Source organism: Leptonychotes weddellii, chromosome 8 (genome assembly GCF_054177405.1).
Source record: "Leptonychotes weddellii isolate Sample4059 chromosome 8, ASM5417740v2, whole genome shotgun sequence".
NCBI classification, from domain to species: domain Eukaryota; kingdom Metazoa; phylum Chordata; class Mammalia; order Carnivora; family Phocidae; genus Leptonychotes; species Leptonychotes weddellii.
In genome coordinates, this window is record NC_138376.1 from 35,505,265 (window position 1) to 35,523,019 (window position 17,755).

Here is a 17,755-nt window from a genome sequence, read left to right on the forward strand (position 1 = left end):
AAAAAAAAAAAAGAATAAAAAATTGGAATGCATAGATGATATTGATGACTATTTGAAATTTGAGAATTCAAAAAAATTTTTGAAAAACAAGAATTTTATGCTTGCCTCCATTTTAGAATCATAAAATCCAACATCTGTTAGTGCCTGCAAGACAATAACTTTGTTTAGGACAAGGGGGAAGTCCCCTATTATAGCTTTCCAGGTGATGGTGTCTGAGAAGTAGGACACCTAGCATAACCTCAAAAGGGAGGCAGTGACCAGGAAGTCCAATCCCATAGCCTGGGGGTTTCTATATTATGTCTTGCTTCCAATCCAGGCATGTACCTGGTTCCTATTTCTTGACCTATGATGCCAGAATGAAGGGAACTTGCCACTTATTAATACCTGAACCAGTCCTTGCTGTACCCACTGATTACCCAGAGGAATGGAACCCCATAGTTGGTCATGAAGGACCTGGCAGTATCTTGGGACATATTTTGTGACAACCAATACACAAACCACCAAGCAAACATTTGGCCACCATTTGAAATAAGGAAACTGGCTGCAGAGTTTGCCAATAGGGGCTTCATTCTGGAATGCTATGAAGTCATAAAATCATACCTCAGGCCTTTTTGGGTCATTTCACTTGCCGACTAAGTACAATCTGCTCTAATAGTAAGGAGTGCAGACAGCCTTTCTCCTGATATACCCCACCCTCTGTTCTGAAGCAATGGGTCTTTGACTCACCTGTTGTCACCTCAATGTTTAAAATGTTGGTGGCTTGGTCAGTGCTATTCCCTTGAATTGGGAAACTGAGGCTGTGCAAGTAAGCTTTGATAGGCTCCAGGAAGGAGGCATTTTCAAAACTGATCTCCACATCAACGATGTACTCTTCAGCTGCTGGGCTACTCGAGGCTACTGAAAGGAAAGCACAGGAAGCTGTGAGAACTCACTGTGGGTGGCAGAGAGGGACCATCGCAGACAGTTCAACATTTAAAGGCAGTAACGGGACTATGTGAATGCTGGACATGTCAACCTTAAGGGATTTCTAATGAACCTTTTTAGAGAAAAAGAAGCTTGTCAGTTTATACCACCAAACATCCCCTTCATGGTGTTCCCTCTCTATGACTTTACTATTTATTTATTTATTTACTTTTAAAGATTTATTTATTTATTTGAGAGAGAGAGAGAGAGAAAGTGGGGGTGAGGGGCATAGAGAAAGGGAGAGAGAGAGAGAGAGAATCTTAAACAGACTCTGAGTTGAGTGCAGAGCCCGATACGGGGCTCGATCTCATGACCCTGATCTCAGGACCCTGATCTCAGGATCTGAGCCGAGACTAAGAGTTGGATGCTTAACCAACTGCGCCACCCAGGTGCCCCATAACTTTACCATTTAATGGAGGAAGGCAACCGATTTGTCTGGTCTCAGTGTAGTGGTCTCTGGCCATTTGAGAGATTCACAGGCTAAGTTCAAGACTTGTCCTTCCTCTCCGTTCTCTCACCCTCCTTGGTGTCCAAGGTCAAGGATTGCTGTGTTGAAACTGGACCGGAAGGGGCAAGAATAGAAGCAGGGAGACCTAGCAGGGGGACCTTGGCAACAGTCTAAACAATAAAGCCATGGTCCTGACTCAGAGGAATGAGTCAGTGTGTTTCCAACACCATTCACTTGACATGCGTGCATTTTGAGATCTGTACTATGCATGGCTTGAAGACCTCCGGGAAAAGTCATCCAGTTAATTCCCTTTTGCTCTTCGCCTACGCACACAGCAAGGGCTCTTAGTTCTTACTGTGTATCTCTGGTGTCCAGAACATGATAGGTACTCAATGAAAGCAAAATTCACAAATCTCCAGCTCTTCATTGCCTTTCCAAATTGTCTCCAGGCTGACTGACTGTCTGGCATCCTAGATGCATTTGATGTCCAACACATACCCACCACAGGCAAGCCAGACAATATACAGTATATACCAGAATATTCTTTCATAGTTTTCTGTATTACATCATGTCTGGTTCACTAGTTGCAAGCTTCTCAAGGGCAGGAACTATTTCTTTCAGTTCTCATGGCTTTACTCCATCTGGCATGGAGCTCACCACATAATAAATGTGTGCCCAGTCAGTTCTTTTTGAAATTGTGACCCTCCTGAGGGGGCTACACATTCACCTTTCTGTCACTGCCAGAATCTTTGGCTCATTCTTGGCTGAAATACATAACAGGAGCAGAAGCCAAGGGCTAGTTTCATAGCTCATGATGAACCTTCAAAGACTAGGAGAATTTTTTACACAGATGAATTGAGAAGACAAGTTGTGGCTTATTCTATCTTGTCAGTCAAATAAGGAAAAGGTTAGTGAATACTTACAAAACTATTATTTTAAAATTTAAGTCAAATCTGGAAGTATGATGTATATTTTGCCATAAATTAAAATTCTAGGTCTGTTTTCTAAAAGGGCAAAGAATTTTCCCACAATATTGCCAGATTTGTTTAAAATTTCCCAAGGAATATTGATGAGAAGCACTAAAATAGAGTAAGTTTGTGATGGGAAATGCCAATGAATAAATTTTTGTTGTAGAAAGCTGTAATATCTGTTTACTTATAGTGATAAACTATGTCTTAGAAGGTTGGTTTTATTCATCAATCTTTCTGAGAATTATTTCATTCTGACATGCATCATTCAACTTGCTGCAATTAACTCAAACTGTGAAAAGAAAGTCTTTGCCAATTTTCTTAAAATTAAGAATATATCTTAAGGTATATTTCCTGCTTATAAAAATGTAATTACAAGTAGAACAAAGTGACTTTTAAAACCCGGTGCAGAAGCACAGTCTGTCATGATACCATGGCAATGCCTCAAATTTCCTGTTTTCTTTCTGATTCTCCAATGATTCTGTGATGAAAACAAGCTTCCTGGAAGAACTGTTAATCTTCATTTATGTGATCCTAACCCTAGACACGGTATGGGGCCTGCTGGGAATATCTGTGAGGACGGTGGCTGCATGATATTTACAAGGAATGTCTGCCTTGGAGCGCATTCTTTTTCCTGAAAATTAATGCAGCCATGCTTGTACCCTCCAGTGGATTCAGCTCCAAGATTCTCTTTGCCGTAGGCAGTCTATGTCCTCCCATGAATGTAAACAGGATATCCTAGACGGTAGGGCTTTTTAGAAGAGTGAAGTCAATAACAATCCCACGTCCCCCACTTCATCATCTGCGCTGTTGCATCCCAGGTTCTGACCCCAGCATGGCATCCGCCCCTGCCTGAGTGCCATTCCTACTGCTCATCTCTGAGCCCACTTCTCTGTGTTCTTTTCAGACATAACTGCAGGACAAACATGTGCCTGGGAAGCACATGGTGATTCACCGATGTCCTCATTCCCCACTGAAACCAAGGCGGTCCTTCCGGTGAGACCTTACAAGGAGCTGAGCCAAAAGCTTAACATACGTAACATCACTTCCTGTGACTTTAACAAATTCTCTTCTAGGGGATTTGTGCAACTGTAATGAAAGTACCAGCCTCCAAGAACCTCTTCCCCTCATCTACCTTTTATGTTTTTCAACTTCTAAAGAAGTTTCAGAACAACCTTCCACCTGAACGGCACTTCTCCCTAGAGACCGGTATGGGTGTGGGACCTCCACTAGAGAAGAAAATCCACGGCGCTCATGGATTTTGACATTGTCTTGCTAGGTTGATTCACTTGTGCTTTCATTTATTGATTTATTGATTCACAGTAACTTTACTGTTTATTGAGGCACTGTGCCAGGTGCTGGGGACATGGGGTAAATAAAAGAGGCAAAGCTCTACTTCCATGGATCGTCCATCTTCATGCGGGAGGTAAAAGTAAGTTGAAACTTCAGTGTTGGGCAGTTCTGAAGGGCATGGAGACAATAAAGCAGGGTAAGAAAACAGAGCTGCAGGCATGTTGAGGGATTTTTTTGTAGAATGGTTAGACAAGACCTTTCTAAAGCAGTAAAAGCTGAGCAAAGATGCAAATGAAATGAGGAGTTGCCCTGTGGATATTCGGGGACTCCTCCCCCAGGAAGAGAAAATAAGCACAAAAGCCCTGAGACAGCGGATTTCCACAGCTCGTCGGAGGAACGGCAAGAAGATGCCCCTCCCGATCCGGGTCATTCCTTCTCGTCTCCAGTGTCTCAGCCCCAAAGGCAAGACACACGGAGCTGCCACCGGGCCTCCCGTCCCTGTACGGCCGCAGGGCGAGGGTCTGACTTTAAGGAAAGTAGCTCAGCTGCTCAGGTGTCAGTGTGACCCGCCTGTGGATGGGACCGGAGGCACACTCCGCCCACAGTTTGGGATAAAAAATGCCAAATCCTGCTCGCCTGGCCTCTCCCAAATCCGAGGACTTCAGAGCTGGGGAGAATGATGTTCCTGGTCTTGCTCCAGGCTACAAGGGACTCAGGAGGAACAGAGGGAGGTTTTCGCACCTCTGTGTGAATGTGTCCCCAAGAGGCCCTTCCGTGCTCCTCCTCGGCTGCCTCCGGACCATCTGATTCCAGAGTTTAACGTGTTTGCTTTTTCTCGGGCTCCTGTGGCCTGGTGTTGTTTGCCTGAACTTTTCTGACTCACCGGTGCCCCCAGCACATTCCAGGTGTCATCCGTGTCACGGACGGAGCCTATAGGCAGGCCCAGAGACACAGACCAGCCAGGATTTCCCCTCTCCTTTCCCAGAAATCGCTGCCCGCCACACTGCACTTATCTTAAAGAGACATTTCTGGAAAGTTGGCCACAAACTGAGACCAGTAGTTCTGGGTCTTAAGCACAGCTGTTTAAGCAAACAATCTTATTTTTGCCGGGCCACTCTAATGGGAATTTTGGCTTCTCAGAAGTTGGAGCCTAAGTCTATGTGTAAATTAATCTCCCACCTGCAAAAGAACGAAGCCTGCTGACTTCACGCAAGACAAATGAGGTTGATGTGATTTTTCTGTTGCCCCAAAGGGACAAGGCTTCTTTATCACTGAAGATTTGGCTCTGTTGTTCTCACCCTTAGTCCTGTAGCAGGTAAATATTAAAAGATGCCTGTTCTAGGTTGCAAAACTGTCTTAGTTCCTGTTTGCTAATAAACATTTGTATGTGTAAAAAAAAAAAAAAAAAAAAAAAAAAAGATGCCTGTTCTTCCACTTGTTTCTTAATATGTTCTAGTAGGTAGAAATTTGACAGCAGCACCTGTATCCTATTGTACCATTGTCAGCAGACAGTCAGAGGATCATGTTCAGGCAAGGGGAAAACTACCAGAACCCCAGGCTGGGGATCACTGGCAGGTGTCAATGGAGGGGAGCATGGGCGGCACAGTGTGTCATGGAACACTGGGCTGTAAAGCCTGGAGAAAGTAATCAATTCTACTAGTTTGTCATATACCCAAGTCATCAAAGTCAGTCCCATATAAAATTCTTTTCCTGCTAAGATGAAGGCAGTGCTCCTTACTCTTTACCCTACAAAGCTGTTCTAATAATCACGGACTGGAATCTCACGGGCAAGAGCCAGAAACACGTGTTGAAAACTAGAACTCTGCATCACGAGCATGGATTCTGGAGCCAGAGTGCAGGTGGGGTGGAATACCTTCTTTCCTGGGCAAGCCATTTAACCTTGTGAGCCACACTTTGCCATCTGTAAAACAGCGGTAATATATTTTTTGCAGAACTGATGCTAGGAAGTTGATGTGGAGACCCCTAGCAAATTGTCTAGCTTATAGTAACCAGTCTGAAATAGCAGGTAGAAATAAGAATATGAATTATGATAAATGTGATGGTTATATGACATGCAGATGTCTGCTGGTAGGTCAAGAAAAGCTAATGCTATTCCAATCAGGTCTCACCTTTGAGATGGTTAAACAGACACACCACACTGATCAGAAATTAAAAGCAAGAAGTACTCCCAACACACGGAAGGTCAACCCTAAAACCAAACCCAGACACCAGGCTGAGAGCACCTTGTCATCTTTCTCGGCTACCATCTCCACCTGCTTAGTACACTAAATGCCACATGCTATCATAAGGAAGATTAAGGCCGCAAAAACCCCCAAATCTGTTCCTCAACCTGGAAAATGCACAGCATTTCCTGGACCTGGATGAAAAAGGGCCAGCACATGCTGAGGCTGCCAGTTCTGCAGAAAGATCGAGATCCCCACACTGGCAGCCAACAACCCAATTCTCTCACTAGGTAAGTATGAACATTAAGCGCCTCCAGCACAAGGATAGGACACCCGGATCTCCCTTTCTCGAAAATATGTCTGCTATCAGCCATTCCTTTTGAAGCCAAAGAAGAACCCATGAGGACTTCCGCCCAGGGCCCAAGAACATTCCCAACGAAGCTCGGAAACCTGGCATGGACAACTTCACAAAGTGACCTAGAGAACACATTTGAGTTACTGCTAACCAATAAGAAACTTCTGCTCTCACCCCCCTAGGAAGATTACCCTTAAGACTAAATTTGGAGTTTACTGGCAAACCTCCAAGATAAGATTTCCATTCCAACTCCGGGTTCTACCTCTGGTCTCCACATCCCCCAGACGCCCAGGTCTGTGAGCTCACAGAGTGTCACAAGGATCACTGCTACCCTTCACCCCACGTCAAAGCTGTCTCCAAGTCCTTTTGATCCACTTCTCGTAGTATCTTTCACAAGCGTTCCCCTTTCTCCTTTCCTATTTCCCTCGAGGGGCCAGGGCCAGTGATGGTCCACACTGCTGAGCCTCCTCGCTGGACTCCCGAGCGCTGACTTCTTCACTCGGCCACTTCAGACGGTTTCCATCAGTTCCTCCTCTGTGCCAGCCTTTCAGATGATCGAGAATCCACCTCCTAGTGTAATCGGGACATAACTGGATGCTCTGTCCCATTCTTATTTCCCTCTGCTCCCCAGAAGCCTCTCTGCTCTAACTGGCAGATCCACCCTGATTCTGGCCTCTGGCTTCTGGGTTTTTGTGCAGACTTCTCTTCCCCAATAGAATTCTGAAATAGTTTTCCAAAAACACTAACTTGCATCTTATGGCATTCCTCCTCCTGCCTTCAGTGGTTATATGGGACTTTCTCTGTACCCGGAATATTTCAGGCTCTTTCAAATGCAATGTTATTTTTATAAATAAATCTGTGTTTCTAATTAAAAAAAAAAACAACCCAAAATCAAATAAACCTCTAGATAACCCTAATAACAATTAAATAATATATACATAATGTTATTTAATCTTAACAACCTTGTAAAGTAATAACTCATATATATATTTGTATGCATATGTATGTCTGTGTCTGTGCGTGTGATATGTATGTGATATATGTATAATATACATATATGTACGTGTGTGTGTACCAAGGGCCCAGTGAAGCTATATAGCTGACCAAAGTAACTTAGGAAGAAGTCCATAAGTGCTCTGAGCATAAATGAGTGTTGACCCTACTTTTAAAGGTGATTCGATCCCAAACCCTAAAGATCTGATCCAGTGCCTCAAAAGGACATTCCTTTTGAGAATCCTCTTTCTCTTGGAAACTTTGTCCCTTTCTGGCATTAAGTCCCCAGAAGGAGGGGATGAATATATATATGAAAGGAGATATCACCCTGAAAATCAAAGCTTAATCCTATCGCCTCACTTAACTAATACAGTGAGCAGAACACAGACACCTCTGTAAGACATCCGCTGAATGTAACTCTTCTGTTGGTTTCTTTCACGGCTTTCCTGGAGAGCAGCGCTGTCTATTGCAACTCACATCCCAGCTCTGTGTGGTCTAGCGCCTGGCTCTTTCCATGGCCATTTCTTTGGTGATTTTGTAAAAGTACCAAAGCCAATCCATCTTCTGAAGATGATGGCTTGAGTGATTAACACTTCCAAAATGACTCCAGAGGCCAAGAGCACAGAGGACTGTGTATAATAAATGGAAAACAGGTTTTTATGGTAATTTATCATCATTATGATTGTTTTTAATGAAAGCACATCTGGAAAATTTTGGAGCGTCAAATCCTTAGATGTAGAAGTGGTTTCCTTCCCAAAGGCTAACCTCTAACAATGTCACCACGGGTCATAAGCAGCCGGGCCCGGAAGGACAGGAAGACGTTCCTTTTATAACTCTACAGTCACCAACTGTCCCCGAGGAAGCTGGAAGTCTGAGGCCAGCAAGAGCCTGGCAGAAGCCTGGAGCTAGAACTCACCCACAAATAGTCTGATTTTAAAAAGAAAAGTCTTTCAGAATACCGAACAGGGACATCTCCAGCTCTGTTCCTATCACAGCCTGCAAGAGGACTCAGGGACTGGAGTCGATGTCCTGATGCTTGTTTAAAAGCACGGAAAGTGCTGTCTGTGTGCTTCAGATCGCTTCAGGGAAGGAGGGGAGTGGGAGAGCGAGGGTCTGTAAGGATATAAAACAAAGCTAAAGCAGAAAAGAAAGAAAAGAAAGGCAAAAGAAGAAAAAAATGAAAGTACGACCTTCCAATGAACATTTTGAGACCTCAATAAAATATGATCAAATTGTCATTTCAAGCAATGGGCAAAGTTGGAGCTGGTTGCCCTTCTGGAAGGCTCTAATGGATGGACACGTTTATGCTGGCCTAAGGGAAAGCCCGCTATCTTTGGCAGCTTCTTGACCCTTGTGGACCACAAAACTGAACAGACCAAGCCACGGCATGCTTGGACATGATTCAGTCATAACCCTAAAGGTTAAGAAGTTCTACCTTCTCCAGAGTTGGTACAGACACTAAGGCAGAGGACTTTTCGCGATAGGAACGTATCCTCAACTCACAAAGGGGCAGCTGTGACAGGGACATACACTCTCTTTATTTGTTCACTCATTTACTGAGAAACTGGGCTCGATGCCAGGCTACAGGGATGAAGAGGGCTCGAGAGAACTCCTGTCTCCTGGGGATGACAAACAGGAAGTAAAATAATTATAATGCATTGAGACAAATCTTATGCTCTGGGAATGTAACAAGGGCAGTGGGAACCCAGAGAAGCAACCCCTCCCTGTCTGGAGCATCAATGGAAAGCCTTACATGGCAGGAGTCCGAGTGAATGGAGACTTAGGTTGGAGTACCCCAGACAACAAAGTGGGGTGGTGAGTGGGGCAGCTACCATGTGAAAGGAAACAGAAGGAGAACAAGTGGGGAGATCATGCAGCATCTGGTAGGACTCGAGCAGGTGATTGGATTTTCTCTTCAAGGCAACTGGGAGCCCGTAAAAGATTTTATGCAAGGAAACAGTGGAATCAGATTGGTGTTTTCGAAAGATTACCACGAGGAAGTAGGGAGCTGAGGAGAGAGCCATTGGGAACAGACTCTTCGGGATCTGTGGAGAGAGGTGAGGGGGGAAGTGAGGAGCTAATGTGTTGCTAAGATCCACCAAATGTTACTAGGTAGAGTAGGGAATGGAGTTCCCTTGTAATTACTTCTAGAAATCAAACCTTGATGCACCTGGAGACTGAATTACGTGGATCGCAGGCTTTGAAAAGTTACAGCAAATGTCATTTGATCAGACTTGCTAGAAGAAACTGCCAACCAAAGAGGTTACATACCTGCTCGTTTTTGCCTTAGTAGCTCCTTCCCTGCTGGTTCATGTTCACGGAGAATCTGAAAGAATGTTTTAGGAAACTGTCAGCGTTAGAGGTGCCTTTTCTCCATGGCTTTCTGCTCACATGCCCCGAAATGTCAGAGCTGAGCTGAGGGCTTCGGATCCCAGTGAGCACCATCGTGCCCTGTGGATGGCAGGTACTCTATAATGTGCACTGGTGTTCACGTTTTAGAGATCACTCTCTAGACCCAGGAGCCAAGCCCTAGATCACCATATCTGAGTCTCTGCAAGTTCCTGCAGTTTGAGTCAGGTCAAGAAATACAAATAATTATGGTGTTCTTAACTTGTGCTCTCTGCCTCAGACTGAGTCATTCCAGTGACCTTTTAGACAAGCACTCAGCCTGCCCCCACCCCAATCTTTCTGTGGCATTAGCTGTTTAGATTGTGCATGCTTAGAAATCATTTTCTCCTCCTTTGGTCCTTTTTCTCCTGGATGGTTCTATTGCTGCTTCCTGTGGCAGGGGCTGTGAGAGCTAGCTCTAGAGTCGGACTGCCTGAGTACAAGGCTGGGTACAAGCTATGTGACCTTCAGGAACTTCTCTCTGAGCCTCAGTTCTCTTTTCAGTAAAATAGAATAATATTAGTGGCCCCATAGAACGTTTATGAGAATTAAATGAACTGTCATGTGACACATAGTTAGTCTCTAATAAAGTTGAATTGTATCATATAGGATAATAGTTAAGAGCAAGGACTCTGCAGGCATTGTTCAAATCCTAGCTCTGCTATAAAATGGCTGTGTGACCTGGGGCAAGTTATTTAACCTCTCTGTGCTGCAGCACTCCTCTATAATGTAGGGATAAAAATAGGCTACCTCACGAGGTTGTCAGAAAGATCAAATGATTAACAAATGTAAAGCACTGAGAATATTCTGGTAACATAGTTAAGTGCTATTCTGGGACCAAGCATCACACTGTTCTGGGGGCACCATTCACATGGACCGCTTTGTCCAAACACTGCCATTTACTTCGTCTCTATGAAGCTCTTCCCCTGGTATCATGCAACTTCTTTGTTTAAGAACTGACTTTGACTGGCTTTGCTATTAGGATTACTGCCAATTCTGCAGCTGGTAACCAGACCTTGACCTGACCTGGGCTTCCTAGCTCATCTCTGCTAGGATGTGCTTCTCAATGCAAACTCCCTTCAAGGTTCAATAGAAGAGCCAGACATCCCCTACCCTTTGGGGTGTGTCCCTTACCACGAACTCCAAAAATACTTATGAACACCACCTGAGTCTGAGCTCGTTCTACCATCTGTGATGTCTACCATTAGTTTCTAGTTCTCTCTCATCATAACAATGATAAAAATAATAATTCTCTTTTTAAGGATTTTATTTATTTATTTATTTGAGAGAAACAGTGTACAAGCAGGGGGTAGTGGCAGAGGGAGAGGGAGAAGCAGGCTCCCTGCTGAGCAGACCCCCCGATGCAGGACTCGATCCCAGGACCCTGGGATCATGACCTGAGCCAAAGGCAGATGCTTAATCGACTGAGCCAACCAGGAGCCCCCAAAATAATAATTCTTGAGAGATATCCAATACCTCTGTGCCAGGCACTGTTAAGTACTTGATGTGTGCTTAGGTATTTAATCCTCATGACTGTCTAAGACATAGACACTATTATTACCCACATTTCACTGATGAGAAAGCACAGTTGCAGGGAAGTTAAATGACTTGTCTAAGCTCACACAGCCTTTAAGGGCAGAACCAGGACTCAGACTCAGTTAGCCTGGCTCCAGAGTCTGCACTTGTCCATACAGGCAAGGAGTGATCTTATCAGGAGATACCCCAGGAAACTGGGTCTGTCTCAGTGCCCCAGTGTCTCTTACCCAGTACCCTTTCTCTTTCTCTGTCGCCTCCTCCTATCCCCTCCTTCCTTTCGATGACAGTTTTTACATCCATAAGAATCTGTAGAGGGGCCGTGTACCTGACAGTTCATCAATGTTCCTGAAGCAACAAAGAGAGGAATGATGCATGACAATTGGAATTTTAGAAGCCCAAATGCTATTTTGTTTGCAGTGGGCTTATTTTAGCCATACTTAAATACACAGGAACCAAGAAGGAGCAAAGTCAATGCATAGGGCTTGTTCCTATCCAGCTTCCCCTGGAGCCTGCTTTGGCTCTGTGCCTAGGCAGAAGGAAAGGGTCTTCCGCTGCATTCCTGCATCCATCCTCCCTGGGGGCCAGGGGCAGGGAGTGGGGGAGCCACCAGGAAGTCTTCTCCATCCACTCTTCACCGCCTTTTGAACATGAGGCCATCTTTCAAGAAATGCTACTTTTTAGCTATTTTCTGCATCCTGATGGTGATTATCTGTCAGTGTCAGGGGACATCTCTGCAAAGTGCACTCCTGCAGCTCTATCACCTAGTGCCCCTGTTGTCCAGTAAGGATGCACATCTTCTTGTGAGAATAACCTATTTGTTTATTTTAAGCCCTGCAACCTTTGGGGAAAATGGAGGAGAAACACTGAAAGTGATCAAGTCTCCGATGAGTTCCCTAGTGGCGGTGGTGATGATGGTGAATACCCTTGGCCCTGCCAGATTTGAGAAGGTACAAAAAGAGGGGCTGCCAGGTCATGGGGCCTGGAGTTCAACAAGGCAAATGCTAGTCTTACCCAGCCCCAAATCCCAGCACCTCCTCTGCTTCGTAGTTGGAAAAGTCATTCACTCACTCTCAGGCTCAGTGTCTTACATTATGGAAGGTAATGTCCTGAGGCACACCAGAGGCTTGGACAGTTTCTGGCAGTCGTGTGTGTCCAGCCAGCGTGGGGCTCACCAGAGGCCATCCTTGCCCTTCTGAGTCCTCATGTGACCTCAGTTCAGGGACCTTTGTGACTCTGGCACTTGCCTTTTCTCTTAAACATTGGGTGCTGAGGAGAACTCACAGGGGAGCATAGGTCTTGCCAAATGAAGTATGTACTTCAGACAAGAAAACAGAAACTCCAGGGGGCCTCCCTCTACTTGTCCACGTAGAGGTACCCAGATGAGTAGCTGAGGACAATGGCCACCTCTGTCCAAAGGGGATTTCCTTATGGCCAAGTCTCAGCTGGAAGACCCAAGGTCACCAATTCCAGGAAATGCCCCACCTTTTGGACATGATGACTTTCAAATAATTGTGTATGGGGGGTGGAGAGGGGGCCTGAGGTGGGCATGGACAATCCATCAGGAATGAGAGGTGGCATTTTATGGGTAGAAAACATAATCCCAGGGAACAGGATGACAAGCAAGGTGGTCACGGAAGGCCCCCGGAGGTTGCCAGATCTCACTCCTCCTCACCAAGGCCCTGTCACTCACTCCTCTTTTTCTTGGAATCCCCGATTTACCATCTTTGCCTCCGGTTAGATAATTGTCTCAGCAAAGCTCTCGGCAGGATGTCTCCTCACAAAGGCATACTAACCCAGGTTTATTTGTAGTAGCACAGTGAAAGTAACTCCCCAAATATGAAGTTCTTGCTCTGTGCTAGTCACTGTGCGTACGTTCGTGTATGAGAACGTCTAACCCTCACGACAAACCAGTGAAGGAGATACTATTTATTCTCACAGTATGTAGAGGAGACAGGGTCAGGGAGATGAAGAAACTTGATGAAGAAATTTCCAAAGCTAACAGAGCCGGGCTTCAGACTCAGCCATGATGCTGAGGTTGAGGGTCCACAGCCTTGCCATCACTGGAGCAAGAACAAGGGCAGCCTGTCAGAAAGGCCACATCTAGGCCCCACCCCAGACTTCCTGAGTTGAAATCTGCATCTTAATATGGTGTGCAGATGGGTTAATGCACACACTGAAGTTTGAGAAGCTACATTACCACACTTTTAAAGCCTGTCACCCTATATTTGTGCGTGCATGCTCAGAGCTGCATTATTATTCAGAATAGTCTAGAAAGCAACCCAAGTGTCCATGAATGGATAATGGATAAACAAAACGTGGGATATACGTACAATGGATCATTATTCAGACTTAAGAAAGGAAGGAAATTCTCATGCTTATTACCACATAGGTAAATTTTTAGGACATTATGCTAAGTGAAATCAGTCATGTAAGGGCAAACACTGTATGATTCTACTTATATGAGGGACTTAAAGTAGTCGAAGTCATAGAGAGAAAGTAGAGTAGAGGTTGCCAGGAGTTGGGGGAAGGGAGAAATGAGAAGTTGTTGTTCAATAGGTATTGATTTTCAGGAATTTTTTTAAAGATTTTATTTATTTATTTGTGAGAGAGAGATAGCGACAGGGATAGTGAGAGAGGGCACAAGCAGGGAGGAGAGGGAGAAGCAGGTTCACTGCTGAGCAGAGAGCCTGATGCGGGGCTCGATCCCAGGACCCTGGGATCATGACCTGAGCCAAAGGCAGACGCTAAACCAACTGAGCCACCCAGGTGCCCCTGATTTTCAGTTTTGCAAGGTGAGAAAGTTCTGCAGATGGGTTGTATGGTAATGTGGATCTATTTAAGACTACTGAACTCTATACTTAAAAATGGTTAAGATGGTAAATTGTGTGCATGTTTACCACAAGTTTTTAAAAGCTCATTACCACACGTTGCATTTAAAACGGTAGAAGGTCAGCCTTGGGAACTGAGCAGCAGCTTAGGGCAGGATAAGCTGATGAGGCAGGTTCAAGTTCATCTCTCTAATGAGGGGGTCTTCTGTCTTTGGGTTGTATGAAGATATTGTATCTCAAAGGCAGATCTAGAGAGGAAAAGTGGGGCCCTTTGGGGTTGTGGTGGTGAGTCTGAACTCCACCAGCAGCTTTGGGAAGTCACTGGTTTATCCCTGGACCAGCCTCTGCCCCCAGGCAGATGGAAGGGCTTTGTAAGGGCCACCACAGGGAGGACCACACTGGCATAGCGGGAGGGCACAGTTGCAGCCATGTCTGGAACAGAGGTACAGCTGACCCCACTGCTGAGATCATCTCATGCTCAAGCTTTCACCCCACAGGCCTGAGTAACTAGAGCTCTACACTGACCCTGCGGATTCACAGGAAGTGTGTTTCTCTCCTATGTATCTGAGCAAGCTGCCGCATATGGTCACACAAGGTGAAGCCCACACTGGAGTTTGGGAGAAGAGACACACGGTATATAGCTCCCGAGTCATGAGAGAAATAATGAAAAAGACAAAGAAAACCGAGGTCAAATGAAAGATACGAAAACAGAAAAGAGGAAGGAAGTGCATGAAGTCATAAAAGAAAATCCTGGAAGTAAGATCAAGCTTCTTATATATGACATTAAATGTGAATACATTTATGCTCCCCTAATCAAAGTCAGATTTACTCAGGTTTGGTTTAAAAGAAAAAAAAAACTTCAAGCACATGTTGTTTATAAGAAAACCATTAACACAAAGTGCTACATTAAAGCCTAAACAAAAAACAACAAACAAAGATCAGGCAAACACAAATATGAAAACAGAATTGGAGGCGTCTGGGTGGCTCAGTCCATTGAGCGTCGGACTCTTGGTCTCTGCTCAGGTCATGATCTCAGGGTCATGAGATCGAGCCCCGAGTCGGGACTGAGTGCAGCGTCTGCTTGAGATTCTCTCTCCCTCTCCCTTTGTCCCTCCCCCTGCTCGCGCTCTAAATAAGTAAATAAATAAATAACTATCTTACCAAAAAAACCAGGATTGATCCTCGGAATAGATGACAAAGAATTGAAATTAAAAAGTACAAAGCAGAGCAAAAAGTGACATTCTATAATGCCAGAAAGTACCAATAAAGCACCAATAATAGTGACAGAATAAAATAGCACTTAGATATCTTTTTTAAAAATTGGTAGCAAAAGATGCCATTACAGTGGGACAAATAAATAATAATAGCAAAAAACTTGTGTGCCAGGCACTATTCTAAGGCGTCTCACAAATATTAACTGATCTAATTCTCCTAGCAATCAGGAAATCAGCACTATTATCATCATTCTGCAAGTGAAGAAACGGAGACACAGGATTCCATCAGTTTCCCAAGATTTCATAACCAGGAACATGCCCTGTCTCTGGTGCCTGGGGTGGCCCCAGGAAAGAATAGGTAATAATTCTTATAAGGAGTAAGGGAGTATTTATCACCCTCTTTCGTTAAGCTAATCTTCTATGAACTTCCCAAAGCCAAAACAAAACCATCTTATAATCTGTCAGCAAAAAGTTTAAATGACATCTATGGCACCTTGAACTCTATCAGTCTGTGATTGTGACACACACACACCTTCTGAAATGTGTTCTAGTCTGATGCTCAAGTTTATTTATTTTTATTTATTTATTTATTTATTTATTTGATAGAGAGACAGCGAGAAAGGGAACACAATCAGGGGGAGTGGGAGAGGAAGAAGCCAACTCTCTGCTGAGCAGGGAGCCTGATGCGGGGCTCGATCCCAGGACTCTGGGATCATGACCCAAGCCAAAGGCAGAGGCTTAACCACTGAGCCACCCAGGCGCTCCCTGAAGCTCAATTTTAAATGAATCCTTTGAGAACGCGCGTCCTGCCCAGGCCTCACAATCTGCCTTTTAGTCATTGTTGTCAGCTTCAGAGTGGAGTTTCAGACTTAAAGGTGGCCATTTAGTTAAGGTGGGAGGCTGGGGGATGTTCCCTTGAGCACCACTGATGTCAGAGTATGCTAAGTGGTAGCCCGGTAGACACACTGATATCCGTATATGTTCACCCCCTCCCCCACATTTGCAACATTTTCTCAAAGGCCCTAAAAAAATTTTTTTAAGCAATTTATGTCTGTGACATTCCCAGGAAATCAGAAAAATTTGACAAGGAAAAATATAGCAGACATGGGTGTACTCACCAAGGGATGAACAATAGACTCTAAATTCAAGTTCAATGTAGCTTGGGAAAAATAAATCACAATAATCATGAAGCACAATGTGGTTCTCCTTGGGGATTTCATTTCTTTAGGATTGAGTTGCTTTGCCTGAAATGTAAATATGATAGTTTAGAGATAGAATCTGTTTATCAAACATAGAGAGAACTAGCAAACCTCGTTTCGAAGGTCACACGACAAAAAGAGGAGAACGGAAGGAGCATGAAGGTATCAACTGTAGAGAACAGTCTCTGCTCCAGACCTGGGGCTGAGTAAATGATCAGGTTGGGAAGGATGGGGGTTGGGGACGGCCCTGTACGGAGGACAAAGGTAGCAGATATTTGGCTACCTTTCCTATATACTTAGAGAAGTAGAGAGGGAACGAAAGAGAAAGGAGAAAGAGGGGAGGGGGCAGAGCAGGAAAAAGAGAAAGACCACTGAGCAAGAAATACTTCAAACATCGTGATCCAGTACACATAATAAATAAACAGAAGGATTCAGAGGACAATACTTACCTTTGCTACATACATCACATTCTGATTTTTTCAATTCGATCCTATCCTATCTTACCCTATTTTTGTTTCTAATTCTGGTAACAACCCATTAAAATTGACTTTATGATGCATATTAATGGGCTATGACTCATTAAGTATGAAAAATCCTGGACTTAGTCATAAAAATATGTTGTATTTTATAGTCTTTTATAGTAATAGGGTGCATAACATGGAATATTCATATAATGTGTCCCATCTTATGCACTGATTTTTGATAGCTACCTCTGTATAATGCTGGGTGATTAAGATGAAGTTTTTTGGTGACTCGATTAATCATTGCTGCTTTTAAAAAGTCGAGTATCAGATTGCATCATTCCAATCCACTCGGGTCTGAGGACCCAGACAAACCACTTCGTACAGATTCCTTTCCCACTGACTTTTTTACGGCCGTGAGTTTTCGTGAAAAGAGTAGTAGATCAAGAGGCAGAAGATACAGATTAAGATCCAAGATCACCATAAGCTGTGTATCCTTGGGTAAATCACGTATCTTCGCTGAGCCCGATATTCCCCATCTGAGAAACGGGGATAGTTATACCTTCTCTTATTTTCTCACAGACTTTCCTGAAGCTCAGATGATTAAAAACCATGAAGAGCCACAGGGGGGCAAGCTGCAGTGTTTCATGCTGGTTGTTAGTGGAATCCAGAGGGCAGCCATCAGGAAGGGCAGGCCTCGGCCCAGGCGTTGCAGCGAATGCCAGGGGACCGTGGCCAGGATAACACACAGATGGTAGCCAAGACTTACATGCCAGGGAGAATTGTGTTCCAATCACCAGCTGCTGGCTGCCTTCTTTTTCTCTTCCCCAGTGGAAAAAAGGGAAGCATAAGGCCCTGGAAAACTGACCCAATTTGCAGATCTGGCAATCAAAATACATTTTTAAAATTCTGCAACTCAATGGCTT

General features: G+C 44.4%; 1 protein-coding gene and 1 long non-coding RNA gene across 12 annotated transcripts in view; both read right to left on the bottom strand.

The window, feature by feature from the left end:
- The window catches only part of ADGRF5 (adhesion G protein-coupled receptor F5), a 99,390-nt gene that overhangs the window by 35,885 nt on the left and 45,750 nt on the right, over positions 1-17,755 (bottom strand). For 8 of the 11 annotated variants that reach the window (XM_081828390.1, XM_081828391.1, XM_081828389.1 and 5 more), the window contains exons 2-4: positions 16,288-16,413; positions 9,475-9,529; positions 727-897 (exon numbers count right to left, since the gene is read on the bottom strand). In XM_081828390.1, the coding sequence (XP_081684516.1) occupies positions 727-897; positions 9,475-9,529; positions 16,288-16,389 (328 nt within the window). In that variant the 5' untranslated portion in view covers positions 16,390-16,413. Of the gene's footprint in view, positions 1-726; positions 898-1,369; positions 1,500-9,474; positions 9,530-16,287; positions 16,414-17,755 lie in introns of those variants that run through there. The other 3 variants (XM_081828392.1, XM_081828394.1, XM_081828395.1) reach the window with 3 other exon arrangements.
- On the bottom strand, positions 4,222-9,467 carry LOC145723007 (uncharacterized). Its single transcript, XR_014147705.1, has 2 exons — positions 9,195-9,467; positions 4,222-8,822 (listed from the first exon to the last, which is right to left on the bottom strand). It is a non-coding gene; the product is annotated as an uncharacterized LOC145723007 (long non-coding RNA).